The 15,045-nt window shown below is 36.9% G+C and overlaps 2 protein-coding genes and 1 pseudogene across 2 annotated transcripts in view; all 3 read right to left on the reverse strand.

Annotated features, from left to right (window-relative positions):
- LOC104776520 (uncharacterized protein At1g24010-like) overlaps positions 1–15,011 on the reverse strand; it is a 35,919-nt gene extending 20,908 nt beyond the window's left edge. The window contains exon 1 of the mRNA XM_087508791.1: positions 14,925–15,011. The gene's annotated coding sequence lies outside the window, so the exon portion shown is untranslated. The remainder of the gene's footprint in view (positions 1–14,924) is intronic.
- Positions 744–1,426, reverse strand: LOC147946724 (uncharacterized protein At1g24000-like; annotated as a pseudogene).
- Positions 9,641–11,565, reverse strand: LOC147946725 (uncharacterized protein At1g24000-like). Its single transcript, XM_087508792.1, has 2 exons — positions 10,159–11,565; positions 9,641–10,072 (listed from the first exon to the last, which is right to left on the reverse strand). The coding sequence occupies exons 1-2, from the start codon at positions 10,262–10,264 to the stop codon at positions 9,819–9,821; spliced, it is 360 nt and encodes a 119-aa protein (XP_087364918.1). The 5' UTR covers positions 10,265–11,565; the 3' UTR covers positions 9,641–9,818.
- Positions 15,012–15,045: the final 34 nt, after the last annotated feature.

Here is a 15,045-nt window from a genome sequence, read left to right on the forward strand (position 1 = left end):
ACTCCATCATTTGGCCACCGATGATGCTGTTTGTTGGTGTTGAGTTTCGCTGATGTGCAGACCATGAAGAGCCCGTTAAGAAAACAAGATATGGACCTGATAGTGGGCCTGGTGCGAGCCCAAGACAAGAATTCTGTTGCCGAGGTCGAGTCAGTCATGGGATAAGGTCAAGAAATCGTGGACGAGATTGGAGGAGAGAGTGGAACGGCAAGTGGAGGTTGTTGAGTTTAAATATATAGAATTTGTAAAGCAGAATTCATGTTGAGTTATTTTATCGGCAACAGAATTATTTTATCGGCTTAGTTTAGCTATTAACTTAAACCATAAGCAATTAATTTACATTTCTTCTGCTAAGAAGAAAACTCAAAATACTTTATATATATAAAAAAAGTAATATCTTTGGCGAGCTGAAAAAACCTTTAATATGCATTTGACTGTATGGTCAACTTTTTAAACTTTTCCCACGATTTAGATTTGCCATTTTCTTATGTCACTGAGATTCTTTTATTTCTTATGTTTGGTATTTTTTCCATTTATTAACAAAACTAACCAAAATGGCCAAGTCAAGAGTTGTTTTACCCATTTGATTTTTATTGTATTTTTTCCATTTATTAACAAAACTAACCAAAATGGCACATGTCTCAGTTAGCCATTTGATAAAACGTGGATTAACCGAGCCCTTTTATTAGAATCATCCATATAACGAAAATAATATCATTTTATTTATTTATGCATAGCTTCATGGGTAAATACATCGTAACTTTTTAACAAATAAAACATGGTAAATGGCAACCACTATAAAAGATAACTAAAGCATAGACTGTAGTAGCTTAGATATATAACTAGATAGATGAGTTCCCACTTAAAAAAAATAGATCCAGAAATAAGTCCAATAAGGTCTTCAGATGATTTAGACACCCCAGGATAAGATCTAAGGATAAATTTAAAAAGTTTCTCGGACATCTCCTTAATAGTTTTCTCATCCATCTCCTTAACAAGAATTGCATCGATCCCTTGGAAGTACTTGACAGAAGTGTCGATGATGGAGTGTGGGTCTTCGGTCTCAGGACGGGTCTTCTCGTACTGGACGTTCCATATCACGTGGCTACCACCTCTTTTCCTAGGAGTAACGGTGATGATTCCTTCGAGCTTCTTGTAGGACTTGGAGATCCCAACGATGCTTATTTTTATCTTAACCTTTCTCTCCTCCAAATTCCCATCTTCCATGGTCACCATGGCCGTGGCTTTGATGAAACAAATCAATTAATTAGGGTTTTGTTTTCAAAACCAAAAAATGAATTGAATGAGATTCGAGTTACCGTTATTTTTCAACAGGGAGATTCGAGATCCCGAGAAATTCTTTAAAGAAATTGTCCACCGGAGACTCAACGTCAAAATCTCTAGTTATAGCACCATCCAGCGCCATTCTCTAATTTTTGTGTTTTTTGGTTTTAATAATAATCGTCCAAGGTGGTATATAGAGAGATAGTGATATGAAATTACATTAACTATTTTATCTCACACACTCATTTAACCTTTTCACTGTGTATAAAGTTAATGAGATTTTTGTATTTTGCGTCACCCACTTAAGGAGGGATAAATTGTGGAGACCAAACTAATATTTTCTGCCTAATGTATCAATTCACTCCAACTACGCTGGAAAATTATATATATATATATATATATATATGTATTATTTTATTTTGCTAGCAACGTATATTACCCCCGAGAAACGTAGCAATCAATTAATTAGGGTTTAATCAAGATTTACGAAGTGAAGACAGGTGATGAATGTAAGGAAACAATATCATTCTAGATATGTCAAGTGTATATTTGTAATTAACTACTATCGACCTCCTCTCCAAGGTCTCTAATCCCTTCTCCAAGGTCTCTAAGTATAGAAGTATCTTCACGATTGTTTATAATAACACATTACATTCAGTATACATTTCCTATATGGAATTAGAGCAATATACCTAGACCTAATTTTCTTTTTCTCACCCGTTGTTCTCAAATTTTCTTTCTCATCCTCTCCTACACTCTCTTATCATGTCGTCCACAGACACCAATGATTCTCTCCCCGAGGTCACACCCACCACCGAAGTTGTGCCTCTCACAACTCTCTCTCTCTGCTCAACATCAACATGACTAATGTCACCAAGCTCTCCTCCACCAACTACCTCATGTGGAGCCGCCAAGTCAATGCGTTGCTTGACGGATACGATCTTGTCTCGTACCTTGACGGATCTGTTGCTCCCCTGGACCCCACGGTGACCACTGCCGATGTCACCTCTGTCAACCCCAAATACACTACCTGGAAGCGGCAAGACAAGCTGCTTTACAGTGCCCTCCTTGGTGCCATCTCTCTCACTATTCAACTATCCTATCTCGTGCCACCACCGCTGCTGAAGTATGGTCCACTTTAGCCTCCACCTACGCAAGTCCAAGCATAGGTCACATCCGTCAACTAAAACACCAAATTGAGAACTGGAAGAAAGGCACTCGATCCATTGATGAGTATGTCCAAGGGCTGACCATCAAATTTGATCAGCTTGCTCTCCTCGGCAAGCCGGAAGATCATGATGACCAAATCGAGTGCATTCTCAAAGGTCTCCCTGATGAATACAAACCCATCGTTGATCAAACCGAAGGACGTGAGGTCTCGCTAACCATCACCGAGCTGCACGAGAAACTTCTAAATCATGAGGTGAAGCTTTCGACTGTCTCCCAAGCAACCTCCTTTCCCATCACTGCTAACTACACCAACAACCGCAGCCGTAACAACTCCAAACCCAACTCGCAGCGTCAATCCTCTCCCAACTCCGGCTGGTCCAACAACCAATCATCTGGTCCAAACCGCTCCAACAGACCGTATCTTGGTTGTTGCCAGATCTGTGGCACAAAAGGTCACTCTGCGTGGCGTTGTCCTCAATATCAGTCATCTTTTCAGCCTCCTATGCTGCCCACTCCGCCTACACAGTGGCTCCCTCGAGCGAACCTCGCTCACGGATCGTCATCCACTCCTTGGGTCATGGACACAGGTGCAACGCATCATATCACCTCTGACTTAGCCAATCTCTCTCTCCACCACCCTTACAATGGTGGTGAAGAACTTGTCATTGGTGATGGTACTGGTCTCCCAATCCTCAACACGGGTTCCCTCTCTACTCCCTCCTCCTCTCGTCCTCTTACTCTTACTAATGTGCTTCATGTACCCAATATAAAGAAAAATCTGATCTTCGTCTATCGTCTCTGTAATGACAATAACGTCACGGTTGAATTTTCTCCGACTTGGTTTCAGGTGAAGGATCTAGGCTCGGGGGACCGATTACTCCAAGGACGAACTAGAGAAGAGCTCTACGAGTGGCCAATCCCTAAAGCTGCTACCGCATCCTACTTTGCTAAACTGACCGTCAAAGCATCTGTTTTTGTTTGGCACTCGCGTCTCGGACATCCGTCCTTACCTATCCTAAAAAATGTTGTTTCCCATTTCTCTTTACCGCTTTCTGATTCTTTTACCCAAACTCTCTCATGTGTTGATTGCCTTTCAAATAAAAGTCACAAGCTTGCTTTTTCACAAACCTCTATCTCGTCTACTCGTTCACTTGAATATCTCTTCACGGACCTATGGACCTCTCCCATAGTCTCCTTCGATGGTTACAAACACTATCTCATAATCGTTGACCACTTTACTCGCTATTCTTGGTTTGACCCTCTAAAACTCAAATCCGATGTCAAACAAATATTCATCACCTTCAACTCCTTAGTCGAAAACCGTTTTCAAACTCGAATAGGCACTCTGTTTTCCGACAACGGTGGTGAGTTTATCGCTCTTCGTCCTTTTCTTGCCTCCTCTGGCATTGCACACCTCACATCACCTCCACACACTCCTGAACACGATGGCTTGGCCGAGAGACGTTATCGACACATTGTCGAGACCGGTCTCTCACTTCTCCACCATGCCAAAATTCCCAACACTTTCTGGACCTATGCCTTTGCCACCGCCATTTACCTCATAAAACGCATGCCCACACCAGTTCTCCGACTCTCATCTCCCTTCCACCTTCTCTTTGGCACCGCCCCAAATTATTCCAAACTCAAAGTCTTCGGTTGCCTTTGCTTTCCTTGGCTTCGCCCATACAACTCTCGCAAACTTGAGCCTCGTTCCAGTCCCTGCATCTTCTTAGGTTATTCCCTTACCCAAAGTCCCTTCCTTTGTTTCGATCCTTCAATCTCTCGTTTGTATATATCTCGACATGTTCGTTTTGTCGAAGCCAATTTTCCACTCTCCGAGCTCTCGTTGCCTCCAGAAACACCTACTTCGACACGTTGGGTGCCTCTAGCTGCAGTGATTCCACTCGTCGACTCGTCTCCAACTCCTCTGCCGGACCCGAGTCTCGATTCGTAACCACCAACCGCACCGTCGCTTTCCCCATCAGTCTCGACACCACACTCCTCAACCAACGATCCAGACACATCTTCCCCTGATCCTGAGTCCACCTCTCCATCGACGTCTTCGTCGTCGGATTTCGGATCTCCATCTGCCTCGTCATCTCCATCATCTTCAACCCCGATAATCGATTCTGAAGCTTCCCAGGCCCAACAACACCAACCACACCACGATCAGTCCATAAGGCCCACAAATGCACAACCCATTCGGCCCACAGGCCCAACTTCATCTCCTCAAGCCCCGCAGCCAATCCCACCTCCCGGATCGTCGTCTACCTCCACTCGCTCCAACACTCAACAAAATCCTGTCCCGGTTCCTCCGTCGCACTCCATGACTACACGCTCTCAAAAAGGCATCGTCAAACCTAACAAGAAATATGCCTTTGCAATTGCTGCTGTCTTACCAGAACCCCATACCTTGATACAAGCTCTCACCGACGACAACTGGCGCCCAGGAATGTCCGACGAGTTCAACTCTCAAATACGCTACTTCACCTGGTCTCTTGTTCCCCGAGAGCTTGGCCAGAACATCATCGGTACCAAATAGATCTTCCGGCTCAAATATCACCATGATGGTTCTGTTAATCGTTACAAAGCCCGTCTCGTTGCGAAAGGCTATAATCAACTTCCCGGTATCGACTACCATGATACCTTCAGCCCGGTGATCAAGTCAACAACAATCCGCGTCGTTCTACAGACCGCCGTCGCTTGTGACTGGCCAATTCAACAACTCGATGTCAATAACGCATTTCTTCAAGGCACTTTGACTGAAGAAGTCTACATTGAACAGCCTCAAGGTGTTGTTGATCCTATTTATCCAAATCATGTCTGCCGCCTTCACAAAGCACTCTATGGGCTCAAACAAGCTCCTCGTGCGTGGTACCAAGAACTAAGAACCTTCTTGTTGAGTGCTGGTTTCACCAATTCTTTGGCTGACGCCTCCTTATTTATTCTTCACCGCGGTTCCAGCCGGATATACATCCTTGTCTATGTTGACGACATCCTCGTCACCGGGAACGACAAGGTCCTGCTTCAACAAACCCTCCAGTCACTTGCCACACGTTTCAGTATCAAGGATCCAGAAGACTTGCATTATTTCCTTGGTCTTGAAGCTCACCGCACCTCCGCCGGTCTTCACCTCACTCAATGCCGTTCCATTCTTGATCTCCTCATACGTTGTAACATGCTCCATGCCAAACCGGTGGCAACACCAATGGCTTCCTCTCCAAAACTCACTCTTAGTTCTGGGAGTGTACTCAACGATCCCAAGGAGTATCGCTCAGTTGTCGGCAGTCTCCAATACGTAGCTTTCACTCGGCCTGGCATATCATATGCTGTCAACCGTCTATCCAAATTCATGCACAGGCCGACCACCGCTCACTGGCAAGCTGCCAAGCTACTACTTCGTTACTTGGCAGGCACGTCCACACATGGTCTCTTTTTCCATCGTCATAACACGACCTCTATTCACGCGTTTTCCGACGCAGATTGGGCGGGCGACCGAGATGATTACGTCTCTACTCATGCTCACATTGTCTACATTGGGGAGAATCACGTCTCATGGTCCTCCAAGAAGCAAAAAGGCATTGCTCGTTCATCCACTGAGGCGGAATACCGGTCCATAGCTAACACTAGTGCAGAAATTCGTTGGCTTGTTTCGTTACTCGCGGAACTACGCATCAAAATACCATCATGTCCTTTCATCTTTAGCGACAACGTCGGAGCCACGTATTTGTGTGCAAACCCGGTGTTTCATTCTCGGATGAATCATCTTGCCCTGGACTACCATTTTATACGTAACCAAATCACCGCCGACGATCTACGTGTTGCTCACCTTTCGACAAAAGACCAGCTGGCTGATGCTCTCACCAAACCACTCACTCGCGCGCCGTTCAAAACATTAACATCCAAGATTGGCGTGTCCAATGCCCCTTCATCTTGCGGGGGATGTAAGGAAACAATATCATTCTAGATATGTCAAGTGTATATTTGTAATTAACTACTATCGACCTCCTCTCCAAGGTCTCTAACCCCTTCTCCAAGGTCTCTAAGTGTATAAGTATCTTCACGATTAATCATAATAACACATTACATTCAGTATACATTTCCTATAATGAATTTTGAATGGCTTTGAGTAATGTAGTCACAAATTACTCAACTTAACTTGAACTAAGTTACGTAGTTGATTCTCTTTATTTCCGGTTTGAGGAAAAGGTATAATGAGATAAAAAAAAAAAAGGTTTGAATTATCATAACTTGGTGTGTGGTGAATCGTTCATGACAACACCTGTCTATTTTCGTTGTGTGACTCACTAAGAGCATCTCCAATGGTAATATATATTTTTTTTCTATAATAGAGATCCTCTATAATAGGGGTGAATTTTACTCCAATGGTCCTCTATTTTCACCTCTAAAATAGAGATTGCTATTTTTTCCTCTATTTATAGAGGAACTCTATTTTTTCTTACAAAGGGTTCCTCTATAAATAGAGGAACTCTATTATAGATGTGAGAATAGAAGACCATTGGAGTAAAACTCAACTCTATTATAAAAATTTCTATTATAGAGGAAAAAATAGGGAAAACCATTGGAGATGATCTAATTGTAATTATTTTTATTCAAGGTGAGTCTATTACATTAATGTGAACACCTATTACCTTGAAGGAAATATAGAGTGTGAAGACCTAATTTATTTCACTTGCTAAATTTAGCAAGAAACTCAAACCATACGCAACTGATTCACATATTAGTATTACTTTTCAGTTTTCAAGAAGAAAAATGCGATTATGTTGGCTTAAGCATGAAGTCAACTTAGGAAAAGAGATAATCCTTATCTAACCGAGTAATGATTAAGAAGATAAGGACTAGGATGGTTAGGAGTTATCTAACCAAGATATTTCCTAATAGGATTAAGGCAAGGGTTTTATATCTAAGGAGATATTAACTTGTGACATAACTTATGTTTTGAAAGAGAGAGATTGAGTGAACTTAAGTTTTGAGATAATTTTCTTAAGCAAATAAAGAAAAGGTAAATTTTCTTTAGAGATAATTTTCTTAAGTTTTGAGATAATTATCTTATTATATAAAGTTCGATGACAAAATTACTAATTAACGAGATCGTGACACGTGTCAATTGTATTATTCAGATGTTGACAAATGTCAATTTTTTTTTAATAAACGTAGTAGGACAACTTAATTATATCTACAGAATTTTACATGTTTATATTTTAAAAAGGAAAACTAACAAAATAAATATATTTCCATTGTTTGCTAATTATATTATACGTGTGTTCTTGATAAAATTTGACATGTGTAATCAAAAACTTAATTTATTAAGCATGTATATTAATCAATAAATAATGAATAACAAAGTTAAAAAGAATAACATAGTTTTAGTCAGATAGTAATTGTATTTATCGTTGTAATATAAACTTAAAAAGATAAAAATTCAATACATGATGTGTATTACTATAGTTTTACATGTTTTATCTTAAAGATTTTAATGCATGTAGTAAAATGAAAAACCTAAAAATAATAGAAAAATTGAGTTTGTAGGAAAGATATTTTGGTTAATTAATGAATTGACTATAGTATTACTTATAAATTTATGGCATATAGAAGAATAATATCTAGGATATTTTTGGATTTCCAAAAATTTTGTGGATGTTAACTGATTTTTTTACTGATTATTTTTATTGTTAAATTTAAAATACTAACCAATATACATATTATATATCTCATACAATGCTCATATTATTTTTTTATTAAAATTTTAACTCTAATCTATGAAGAAGTGAATTATGGGTTTACGATGAAATAGACAGTAATGTGATTACTAAACTGAGTCTAACGATGAAATTTATTTAAGTTTATTTTTTTCAAATATTAATATGTATCATCTTTAAAAATCATTTTAAAATAGGGTGATTTTCAAAAATATCACTTTTCCTAAATGTAAAAGAGAGAATCCAAACCTAAAATAAATTCCAAAAATTAATTTAACATGTTGTAATTGTGTAAATGAGTGCAAAAATAAAAATGTTCAAAAAAAAGTATTTTTGAAAAGGGGTATACCAAAAAGGGTATTTCTAACAAATTCTCTTAAGAATATTAATAATATTTTTTTACATTTGATTTTGTAATTTCAACACATGTATTTTTGTAATGCATATGTTAAAACATAAGATAATTCGAAATAAATTATAATTTATAGGAATGAATCTTAAGCTATTTGATGAGAATGTCTCTATGTTTTTATATATGTATTTATTTTATAAATTTCACTTATTTAAAATTGATTATGACATAAGGTAAAATTAGTATTTATGAGATAACAACATAACAAACACATCTTAAATAATGTTGATTTAGTTTTTGTTGTGAATTGTATTTTGTTAATTTTTATTTGTATTTATGATTCTTACTAAGATACAAATTTGATATAATGTATTAATTGTGTCTGATATAAAATATTTAGTTATATGCATTAAGATGAAATGTATAATTAAACTTAAAATATGGTTTATTATGATGGTATAGATATTTAAATGGTACTTCCAGTCCTATAAAAGTTTTAAGGTAAAAACACAAAGATTAATAAATAATAAATATTATGTCATTTATAAAATTTCAACCAATAAAAAAATATACTGTATAGTTCAAATAGTCATAAATTATTATATTAATAGAAATTGTACGTAGAAATTGGAGAAAATATTATAAAATAGAGCAAAAGAAAGCCTTAAAATTCTTATATAATGGAACTGAGAGAGTATTAAAATGAAATATGAAAGGTATATATTCAATATTAAAATGTTACAAGATAAATTCTAAAAATATGTTATATTACTATTTAATTATTCTAAATAATTTTAATTTTTATCCGCGTAATAACGCGAGCCTTATCTAGTACTGTGATAAATTTCATAGAAGAGTAAAATAAAACATTGATGGACCCTTATATTAGTAAAAAAAACGTATGTACTTGCGGTTTGCTAATATAAGCCATTTGGTCCTAAAAGTCTTGCATGTAGCGGTCAAGATTTGTCCATAGTTTCTTCTTATGTAGTGGAGATTCGCCGCTATTCAAGTAATGAGTTGCATTATCATCCACGTGTCTCGTTAATTCATTTAATCGAATGCAGATTAGATTAACACTTTTACGAAAATTTCATAATCATCAATCCAACAATAATATGCAAATCATTTTATTATTCATCTTGATAGCCACACCAGTTTATACATCTCAAAACGCGAAATGTAAATAAAGATACTTAAATAAAACTTAGACACACAGATAGATCTGTTCCAGTTTATTTTAAATTGTTAGATTATTCTATATAAAGACGAACCTTGTGAGCTATAAGAGATTATGGAAGAAGATTCTCATCAGTCTCCTTTAAGAAATTAACAAGAGTGTCGATGATGAATTGTGGATCGTCGATGTCAGAGCTAATCTTACTGCATTCGATGGTCCACACCACCTGGCTACCGTCTCCGTCTTCTTTAGGCGTAACGCTGATTGTTGCTTTGACCGACTGGTATTTTTCTGAGATCAGACGGTCACTCATTTTGATCGTCACTGTTCTCTTCTCCGATTCTATCGACTCAAACACCTCCTCGGCTACGATGAAACATATAAATATTGGTTAAGGTTTTTGATCGATGATCAAGAAGTATAAATGAAATGTGGACGAGTTGATTATTTACCTATTCCCTCAGTAGGGTAGATGATGTCGTCGGTGAAAGATTTAAAGAATCTGGCTGCCGGAGACTTAATGTCAAGCTTCCCAGACCAAGTTCCATGTAGTGCCATTTTCTGAATCTTTTTCTGTTTGCTTTGTAGGATGTTTTGTGGGTTTGATGATTGTAATCTTTCCTACCAGTGCGTATATTTATAGAGAGTTTTATGAGAATTGCATTAACTGTTTTTAGCTAACCCCACCCATTTAACATTATCACACTTCACCCACTTAGTTAACTAATGTGGCACATGGGAATATAAATAAAACGAACGGACCAAATTAAATGATAACACATCTGCCCTAGTAGTGTATATCAATGAACTCCAATGAAGAGTGGTTGACGCAATTATTTAGTTTTAAGTTTTAACACATTATTAGAATAATGTGCTGCGATTGTAAATGTGAACGATCTATATATATGAGACATGGGATTAAATAAATTCACCAGCCTAGTTAGTTTATCGATTAACTCAATCAATCAAGTGCTTTACGTAAATTGATTTGTTTGGAGATACATTTTTAGAAAATATGATGATAGATAGTCAAATTTATCTAAAATGACTAACTCTATGACGTTCATGTAACACAAAACGCGTTTTAAAAGTTTGTCTATGATATGATCATAGAAACCCACATGAACGTTGTCTATGATAGGATCCAAACTAATACATGCTTAGAGCGACACAAACCTGATCAAGAACCAGCTATCCTATCAGTAATGTTACCTACGGCTCTAATAAGGACACTAACAATCCATTACTCAATCTAGACCAGACAAACAAGGTTCATAGATTTAGATAAATGTTTTCAAATTATAAGCATAAGACTTTATAGAATCCAGTACACAATTGCTGTAGTTTGAGCTAAAAAGAAGAGCTTAATTTGCATTGGTGGGTAGGTAGCAACTCATATTTGAAAATCAAAGGGAGATTTGCGATTAAAAATTAAGACTTTAAGATCCAAATCAGTAGAACAGAGATAGAACAACAAAAAAAACAAGTCAACTACAAAACGAAGAAGAAAAAAAAACAGAGATTGATTTAAATCACTTATCTTGCTCAACGAGGAAAGAAGGTTGTGATCGGATACCACCAGAGAAGTTAGGTGACTGAGAAGCCGACGGAGGCACAGTAAGAAGCTGCGGATATGTAACGAATCTCCCTCCACCAGTAGCACCACGACGGCTACTTCTTCGTATTCTTCCTCAGCTGGTTGTTACCAGGAGAAAAAATTGAATAGAGATAGAAAAGAACGGAGCTGGGCGGAGAACGAGGAAGTGCGATGGCGGTGAATCGATTCGATTTTCCGATCACCGCATGAATCGCCTTTCCTTTTGCCGTTTGCAATGAGAGAGAAGAGAGAGAGTCGCGATGAATGAAAGAATAAAATGAGAAAAAACACTTTTATATTTCTGCGTCAACCTATTACCGAAGGACACATATCTTTCTTAATGGGTTGCTCAAAATGCTTCCCACATAACTGATATTCTACACTGTGGACTTAATAATGAGGTTTTTAATTAAATTTGGAACCCAATTTTGAGAGCAACTTAGTGAGTACTCCCTTGTAATGAAGCTCTTATGAAACTCAAAATGGACTTCAATAGTGAATGTTATGGAATAAATACCAATATGCTGACACACGTCACTCAACTTACTCACTCATCGGTAAGGCTTCCTCGTACTTAACTTTAAAAAAAAAAAAAAAAAAAAAAAAAAAAAAAAAAAAAAACATGTTCTGATGGAGATTGAAGATTCAATAACATACTTTGCTTTAGTTCGAGGATAAATTTATTTCGTTTATTATACAATTAAAGTTAAATATATAAATTTTATTATCATCCGAGTTAATCGCTAAGATGAATTAATATATTTAAGTTACTCAGAAATCGGGTTGATAAATTGTGTCATTCTCTCTCTCACGCTCTTTTTTTTTTCTTTCTTTTTTCTGTATATGGAGTATATGTTGTGTGGATTTGATAAGAATATATTCTCAATTACTGCGTGAATATATAGAAATGTCTACCTAACCCCATCATCTAACATTAATTTTCACCATAGCGAGTATTCATAAATTTAACAAAAAGTTTAATAGACATGTGACAGCTATAAACATATACATTATATTCAGCAATTAATTCAAATAATCTAAAAAATAACATCTTTTTAGTTTTTTTTTTCCCTTAAATTCCAATAGTTATACAGGCAACATTTTGAAAGACTAATGAACTGAAATTTAAATAAATAACAACAAATATATCTAGACACAAAATTCAAAAAATATAGAAATTTATAAAGGCTTCTCAAAAGTTTATGATGAGTAACCAAAATGACTAATGTGATTGCTTTGTTGGATATGAGACTTTTCTTAACCTCAGAAAAGACGAAGCTTGAGCTTGTGGTGAATGTGAATCATCCATGAGACAACATTATATTACTTTATGACTCACTAATTGATATATATATATATATATATATATATATGTTCATAATGAGTTTATTAAAGTAGAATGAATATCTACGCGGAAGAATACATAAATTTGTGTACTGCAATATTTTCATTCCATTTGCTTAATTTAGCACGTAACTAAAACCATTCAAGAAGCAAAATAAAGTGACTAATTCTGACTAACGAATCGTCAATAAATGCCAGCAAATGCTTTCACACAACTATCACTATAAAAAAACAGGGCATGTAAATATACTATTTCCAAGAACACCTTTAATTTTCAATTACTATATATTACATTTTGGAGAGAGAAAAAACCAAAAAAATTGACTACCATGTATAAGTTATAATTTGCTTGATTATTTAAACATATATTCAAGACTTTAATTATTAATATCATGGCTAACTTAATTTTCATAACATATGATCAGAATGAACGGATACAAATTTCTTTTTACAAATATGAAGAAAAATTTGATAGTCTCTTTGGAAGAAAAAAAATTACTGAAAGAGTACGTGTAAATTTACTAATAATAACATATTGGTAAGAAAACTCCACTATCTCTCATATGTCATGGAAATTCAATTAATTATTGTTGATAATCAAATTCGTTTAGTTAGATAATAAACAACCAAATTAGATAGGATAGGAATTGGCATTGGTCCATATTTACTTTTAACTAATATTTTGTAAACGGTGGAGATGAGTTTCTTTCTTGAACAATGAGATTGCATAATTTACCCCCTTTATTAATGAGAATCGTCGATACAACAATAATATGCAGATCGATAAATTAATTATGCATCTTGAAAGCTTCAAGACAAAATATATACTTCCTAAATGTCAACCATTATTCAACGTTGTAACTTGTAACTAGTATCATCATAAATTATGCATGCATAGGGTTCTAGATCAACTTTGTTTGACTATTTCAGATCATTCTAAAGATCGCCTGAAAGTATCTTGTAGTAGTGTCTATGATGATCCGTGAGTCCTTGATGCCATCGCTAACCTTCTCATACTGTATGGTCCAGAATGCTCGGCCACCATCACTGCCTTCCGTGTGAATGACGTTCATGGTTCCTTCGAGCTTCTTGTAGTAATCTGGGTTTCGCGAATCGCAACTCTTCGAGCTTTTCCATTTTTTACCAATTGGACCACTTTTGTTTGGGCAGGCCCATATAAACCAACCCGTACAAGTTTATATATATTTAATTTGCCCTAGAAGAAGAATCGATCAAAACGAATACCGCCGGGACAAGGAAACGGCTGTAACAGAGGTCCTTTGGGACATCCCGTGTTGTCCCGTTCCTCGTGGTTTTGATGCACGTCTGGTTGTTCCGTGTATTAGACGGTTTTTGAAGAAATTAGGCTACTCTGGTCCAGTCACCATCTATGCGATTGGCCTACTAACGAGAAACATGTCAATGCAAACCCTACGAGACCTCTCTAACACTGGAATCGTTCTTGTTTCCGACCCCTTTGGTTAGTAGTATCTTCTCTCATCCCTTAGCTATGATGATGAATATAGAGAGAGAATCTCAAAATCTTGAGTTTGTTTCTGAAACAGATGATTCCAGGAACTTTTCGACGTATCTGTACTACGGTATTAGTCCTCGTCCAGCTAATACTAATATAATGGTCATATCCGATCCCACAGAGGACTCTGTTCATTATGCCACTGATATACTACAAAATGACGGATACAACATTGTTAAGCCGTTTCCATTTGGTCTCGACTCCACTGATGATCCAGATCTCGCCTGGGAAAGCTTTCTTTCTGGCAGGTTTGTGTGTTTGTCCTCTCACAACTAGGTGTTGCTAATATGTAACTATTGCTGGTTAAAATAACCTGTTGCTTTTTTTTTTTGTTTTTTTTTTCCCCCACAGAGTCGAAGGCACATGCACTTAAGGATAACTGCATTATTGAGGCGGATGAATCTGGCTTGTGGTTTTTCTCAGCATGCTATGGTCTTGAAGGCCATGGTGTTGCAAATTTTATCATGCATCTCGCTAGTGCAGAACATTTAGAGGAGGTAAATTAACCATCCCAGCCGAAGGCACATGCACTTAAGCTACCTTTTGTTGTTTCAATACATTTTGTCCTTGTCTAACCATCACTTAGTGTCCCTTTTTTTCACTTCTTCTACTCTTTTTTTTCGTTTCAAGCAGAATATTAAATGGTACTCTCCCAATCGCGAATGTTGTCCATTATTGCCTTTTCCTGATGATTGGGAGCATCTTGAGGAGTATGAATATGATTATGGGGAGTATGAGTATACGTACGAGGATCAGGAGGATGGGCTTGAGCCCCTAGTTATTCCAGCAGAGGCAAGTTTTAGTATTCACCCCCCCCCCCCCCCCCCCCCTACATGTTATCTATTAGTATCTCTTTCTCACGCA

Source organism: Camelina sativa, chromosome 3, assembly GCF_030686135.1.
Source record: "Camelina sativa cultivar CO46 ecotype springtype chromosome 3, ASM3068613v1".
Classification (NCBI taxonomy): domain Eukaryota; kingdom Viridiplantae; phylum Streptophyta; class Magnoliopsida; order Brassicales; family Brassicaceae; genus Camelina; species Camelina sativa.

Coding starts and splice junctions, on each gene's coding strand:
- LOC147946725 (XM_087508792.1), bottom strand. CDS start 10,264: ATGGCACTACATGGAACTTGGTCTGGGAAGCTTGACATTAAGTCTCCG. Junction 10,073..10,158: donor CTACCCTACTGAGGGAATAG/GTAAATAATCAA, acceptor GTTTCATCGTAG/CCGAGGAGGTGTTTGAGTCG.